This window comes from Geospiza fortis, unplaced genomic scaffold, assembly GCF_000277835.1.
Source record: "Geospiza fortis unplaced genomic scaffold, GeoFor_1.0 scaffold248, whole genome shotgun sequence".
NCBI lineage: Eukaryota > Metazoa > Chordata > Aves > Passeriformes > Thraupidae > Geospiza > Geospiza fortis.
This window is the reverse complement of record NW_005054695.1, coordinates 153,964-159,552: the sequence shown is the minus strand read 5'-3', so window position 1 is coordinate 159,552 and position 5,589 is coordinate 153,964. Positions and strand designations below refer to the sequence as shown.

General features: G+C 53.6%; 2 protein-coding genes across 2 annotated transcripts in view; one reads left to right on the top strand and one right to left on the bottom strand.

Annotated features, from left to right (window-relative positions):
- The window catches only part of LOC102033814 (occludin), an 8,432-nt gene extending 6,167 nt beyond the window's left edge, over window positions 1-2,265 (top strand). The window contains exons 5-8 of the mRNA XM_031065180.1: window positions 3-119; window positions 887-1,058; window positions 1,523-1,564; window positions 1,678-2,265. Of these exons, the coding sequence (XP_030921040.1) occupies window positions 3-119; window positions 887-1,058; window positions 1,523-1,564; window positions 1,678-1,779 (433 nt within the window). The 3' untranslated portion in view covers window positions 1,780-2,265. The remainder of the gene's footprint in view (window positions 1-2; window positions 120-886; window positions 1,059-1,522; window positions 1,565-1,677) is intronic.
- A 1,385-nt stretch (window positions 2,266-3,650) lies between these two features.
- NR2F6 (nuclear receptor subfamily 2 group F member 6) overlaps window positions 3,651-5,589 on the bottom strand; it is a 13,649-nt gene continuing 11,710 nt past the window's right edge. The window contains 2 exon segments of the mRNA XM_014311227.2: window positions 3,651-3,921; window positions 3,924-4,108. Of these exon segments, the coding sequence (XP_014166702.2) occupies window positions 3,839-3,921; window positions 3,924-4,108 (268 nt within the window). The 3' untranslated portion in view covers window positions 3,651-3,838.

Below are 5,589 nucleotides of genomic sequence, written 5' to 3'. Positions count from 1 at the left end.
GGCCGCCGGGGCCGGCGCCAGCCCGAGGGCTCACAGGGCTCGCAGGGCTCCCAGTACGACACCGACCCCGCCACCGCCCCCGAGTCCGGCGACGAGCGCGACAGCGAGCAGTGGCACAGGTGACGCTCGGGGACAGCGCCGCTCACTGGGTCCCCGCGTGACACCACGTGCCTGGTGTCCCCGTGTCCCCAGTGTCCCCCATGTCCCATGTTCCACACCCAGTGTCCCCATATCCCAATGTCCCCAATGTCCCCAATGTCGCTGATGTCCCCAGTGTCCCCATATCCCAAATCCAATGTCCCAAATATCCCCAATGTCCCAATGTCCCCAATGTCCCCAGTGTCCCCATATCCCAAATCCAATGTCCCAATGTCCCCATATCCCATATCTAATGTCCCAATGTTCCCAATGTGTCCCCATATCCCATATCTAATGTCCCAATGTTCCCAATGCCCCCAATGTCCCACTGTCCCCAATGTCCCCAGTGTCCCAATATCCCCAATGTCCCCAACGTCCCCAAATCCCAATGTCCCCAATGTCTCCAATGTCCCCATATCCCAAATCCAATGTTCCCAAAGTCCCCATATCCCATATCCCAATGTCCCCAATGTCCCCATGTCCCCATATCCAATATCCCAAATATCCCCAATGTCACCAATATCCCCAGTGTCCCAATGTCCCCAATATCCCATATCTAATGTCCCACTGTCCCCAATGTCCCCAGTGTCCCAATGTCCCCAATGTCCCCATATCCCAAATCCAGTGTCCCCATACCACATATCCCAAATACCCCCAGTGATGTCCCCGATACCCCCATGTCCCCGGCGATGTCCCCATGTCCCCCGTGATGTCCCCATGTCCCCACTGTGCCCCCGTCCTCCCGCAGGCTGTACCCCCCGGTCAGCTCCCCGGGCACGCGCCAGCGCTACAAGGCGGAGTTTGGGCAGGAGCTGCGGCGCTACAAGGAGCTCTGTGCCCACATGGACGGGCTCAATGAGCGCCTGGCACAGCTGGCAGCGCAGCTGGACCAGGTGCCCGAGGACAGCGCCCAGTACCAGGTGTGCCCCTGCTGCCCCCCGACCGCCCTTGTCACCCCTTGTCACCCCTTTTTGCCCCTTTTCCCTTCTTTTTCACCCCTTTTGCACCTCTGCTCCCCCCTTATTTCTTCCCCCATTCCCCCTCCATTTTCCCCTCCCTGTCCCTTCCATGTCCCTGTCCCCTCCCGTTCCTCTGTCCCTTCCTGCCCCCTCTGTCCCTCTGTCTCCTCTGTCCTTGTGTCCCCCGTCCCTGATCCCGCTGTCCTTCTGTCCCCTCCCTGTTCCCTCTGCCCCCTCTATCCCCTCTGTGTCCCCTGTCCTTGTCCCTTCCTATCCCCTGTCCCCATCCCTGACCCTCCTGTCCCCTCTGTCCCTGTCCCCGCTGTACCCTGCTGTCCCCTCTGTCCCTGACCCCGCTGTCCCCTCTGTCCCTGACCCTGCTGTCCCCTCTGTCCCCTCTGTCCCTGACCCCTCTGTCCCCACAGGCACTGGCCGAGGAGTACAACCACCTCAAGGACGTGAAGCGGGTGAGTCCTCGGGGCTGATTTTTGGGGTCTCCCTCCCCTTTTTAGGGACACCCCCCATGTCCCCAAAACGTCCCCAAACGTCCCCCGCTAAAGTGCCCCGAATGCCTTCCCAGAGCCCGGAGTACCAGGACAAGAAACGGGAATCCAAAACCCTCCGGAACAAACTCTTCCACATCAAAAGGATGGTCAGCGACTACGACAAGCTCCGGGGCTGACCCCAAAGCCACCACCCCAAAAAAAAGGGACATTTGTAGGGGGGACACCCCCCCAAAAAAAAAAACCCCAACCCCCTCCAAAGACTTTTATGCCTTTTTTTGTCTTAAAAAAACCCTAAAATTCCTCGTTTTGATCCCTCCCCGGTGCCAAGGGTGGGGGAGGATGGTGGCAGCTGTTGTGACCCCCCCCCTCAATCCTAAAATGTCCCCAAATGTCCCCCACATCCTTAGGGATCCCCCCCCAGTGCCTTCCCCTGGTTGTAAATAGGGTTTTTTAATGGGGTTTGCACTCCCCTGGCTGCCTTAAAGGGGTTTTTGGGGGTCCCAAATTGGGGTTTGGGGGACAAAAGAAAACCCTTTTGGGGTTTTTTTTGGGGGGGGGACACCCAAATCCCGAAATATTTCGTAGGGAATTGGGGGGAATTGTGGGAATCGTGTAATATTTTAATTGTTTTGTAATAAATGAAGTGTAATTGTTGATTTTCATTTGAGGTCAGGGTGAAATGGGAAGGCTGAAATTCCCTTAAATTTGGGAGGGGACCCCAAAAACTCTCCCAGTTTTGGAGGGGAAATCCCAAATCTCTCTGTTTAGGAAGAGAAATCCCAAATCCGTGCCCCCCCCGCCCCCCAACCTTGGGAAATCCCAAAATCCTGACATCCCAAAATCCTGAAATCCCAAAATCCTGAAATCCCAAATCCCCAAATCCTGAAGCCCCAATTCCCAAAATCCTGAAATCCCAAAATCCCAAATCTTGGCTCATTCCAGACTGCCGGGGTTGTAGGAAACATCTTTAATTGGCGTTAATTAATGAGTTTATATGGCGGAGCGAGGATTCCATCGGCCAGGAATGGTCCCGGAATCCCAAAATCCCAAATCCTGAAATCCCAAATCCTGGCTCATCCTGGTGCCAGCTGGGGGGGGGACAGTCCCAGGGGGCTCTGTGTCCCTTGTTTGTCCCCTCCATCTTTGGGGACACCCTGGGGACAACGCCAGGACCCCAAAACTATTTGGGACAACACTGGGAGCTCTTTTGGGAACAACACCAGGACCCCAAAACTTATGGGGACAACCTCAGGACCCCAAAACCTTTGGTGACAATGCCAGGACCCCAAAACTTTTGGGGACAATGCTGGGACCCCAAAAATTTTGGGGACAATTTGAGGACAACATTGGGACCTCTTTTGGGGACAACACCAGGACCCCAAAACTTTTGGGGACAACACTGGGACTTCTTTTGGGGACAACCTCAAGACTCCAAAACTTTTGGGGACAATGTTGGGACTCCACAAATTCTGGTGACAACACCAGGACCCCAAAACCTTTGGTGCCAACCCCACAACTTTACAGGCACAACCCACGAGGGCGCGCCCCCGTTCCAGCAGGGCCAGGAGCCGCCGGCATTGCGGAGAATCCCGATCCCCTTCCCGGGGAGCGTCCGTCCCGCTGTCCAGCCCATCCCGTTGTCTGTCCATCCCGCTGTCTGTCCGTCCTGCTGTCCAGCCCATCCCGTTGTCTGGCCCATCCGTTGTCCAGCCTGTCCCACTGTCCGTCTGTCCCGCTGTCCATCTGTCCCACTGTCTGGCCTGTCCCATTGTCCAGCTTGTCCCATTCTCTGGCCCATCCCACTGTCTGTCTGTCCCGCTGTCCGTCCGTCCTGCTGTCCAGCCAGTCCCATTGTCCGGCCAGTCCCATTGTCTGGCCCATCCCATTTTTGGGCCCATCCCATTGTCCGGCCTGTCCTGCTGTCTGTCCATCCCATTCTCCAGCCCATCCCATTGTCTGGCTGGTCCCATTGTCTGGCCTGTCCCGCTGTCTGTCCACCCCACTGTCCAGCCTGTCCCGTTCTCCGGCCTGTCCCGCTGTCTGTCCGCCCTGCCCCATTTCCCAGCCTGTCCCATTGTCCAGCCTGTCCCATATTCCGGCCCATCCCATTTTTGGGCCCATCCCATTTTTGGCCCCATCCCATTTGTCCAGCCCATTCTGTTCTTTGGCCTGTCCCACTGTCCATCCATCCATCCATCCATCCCGCCGTCCGTGCGTCCGTCCGTGTGTCCGTCCCTACTGCCCGGCGCCGTAGGGCCAGTTGAAGGTGCTGCCGGACAGCAGCATGTCGCGGATCAGGGTCTCGATGGGCGTCTTGCGGGCGGCCGCAGCGGGAGCCGCCCGAAGCGTTGCGGCTGCGACGGGAACTGCGAGCGCTCGTACTCGGTCAGCGCCACCTGCGCCTTCTCCTGCAGCGTCTCCACGTGCGCCGGGTCCGAGAGCCCGCAGGCGTCTGCGAGGGAATGGGAGCAGGGTTGGAGGGTGGTGGGGTTTGTCACGGGATCTCTTGGGAATGTCCCCAGGGGGGTATCCCAAAGTTCTGTAACCCCAAAATCCATTGGGAATACCCTGAAATCCAATATCCCCAAAATCCATTGGGAATATCTTATCTCAAAATCTATTGGGAATCTCTCAAAACCCATTGGGAATATCCCCAAGGGAATATTCCAAAATCTAATATCCCAAAATCCATTGGGGATATCTCAAAATCCGTTGGGAATATCCCAGAATTTACAGGGAATATCACAAAATCCAATCTTCCAAAATCCATTGGGAATGTCCCCAAGGGAATATCCTCAAATCCAGTATCCCCGAAATCCATTGGGAATGTCCCCAAATCCAGTCTCCCAAAACCCATTGGGAATCTCTCAGAATCCATTGGGAATAGCCCAAAATCCATTGGGAATATCTATCTCAAAATCTATTGGGAATCTCTCAAAACCCATTGGGAATATCTCCAGATCCATTGGGAATATCCCCAAGGGAATATCCCAAAATCTAATATCCCAAAATCCATCAGGAATATCCCCAAAATCCATTGGGAATATTCCCAAGGGAATATCCCAAAATCCAGTATCCCCAAAATCCATTGGGAATGTCCCCAAATCCAGTCTCCCAAAATCCATTTGGAATCTCTCAGAATCCATTGGGAATCTCTCAGAATCCATTGGGAATAGCCCAAAAATCCATTGGGAATATCTATCTCAAAATCTATTGGGAATCTCTCAAAATCCACTGGGAATATCCCCAAATCCATTGGGAACATCCCAAAATTTATAGGGAATATCACAAAATCCAATCTCTGAAAATCCATTGGAAATATCCCCCAAATCCATTGGGAATCTCACAAAATCTATTGGGAATCTCCCAAAATCCATTTGGAATCTTTTAAAATCTATTGGGAATATCCCAAAATCCAATATCACTAAATCCGTTGGGAATATCCCAAAATCCATTGGGTATCTCTCACAATCTATTGGGAATATTCCCAAAATCCATTGGGAATGTCTCCAAGGGAACATATCCCAAAGTCCAGTATCCCCCAAATTCATTGGGAATATCTCCAAATCCACAGGGGATATTCCAAAATCCAATCTCCCAAAATCCATTGGGAATCTCTCAAAATCTATTTGGGATACCCTGAAATCCAATATCACAAAATCCGTCGGGAATATCCCCAAATCCTTTGGGAATCTCTCAAAACTCGGAAAAACCTCTCCCTACTCATTCCCAACTCCAGACAGACTCAGCCACTAACTCTTGGGAAAACACAGGAAAACGTCTCCTTACTCAGAACCCCCAAATCCTCAGAAAAACCTGCAAAAACCTCTCCCTACCCATCCCCAACCCCAAAAACCCTTGGAACAACATCTCCCTACCCATCCCCAACCCCAAAAACCCTCAGGAACAACCTCTCCCTACCCATCCCCAACCCCAAAAACCCTTGGAACAACATCTCCCTACCCATCCCCAACCCCAAAAACCCT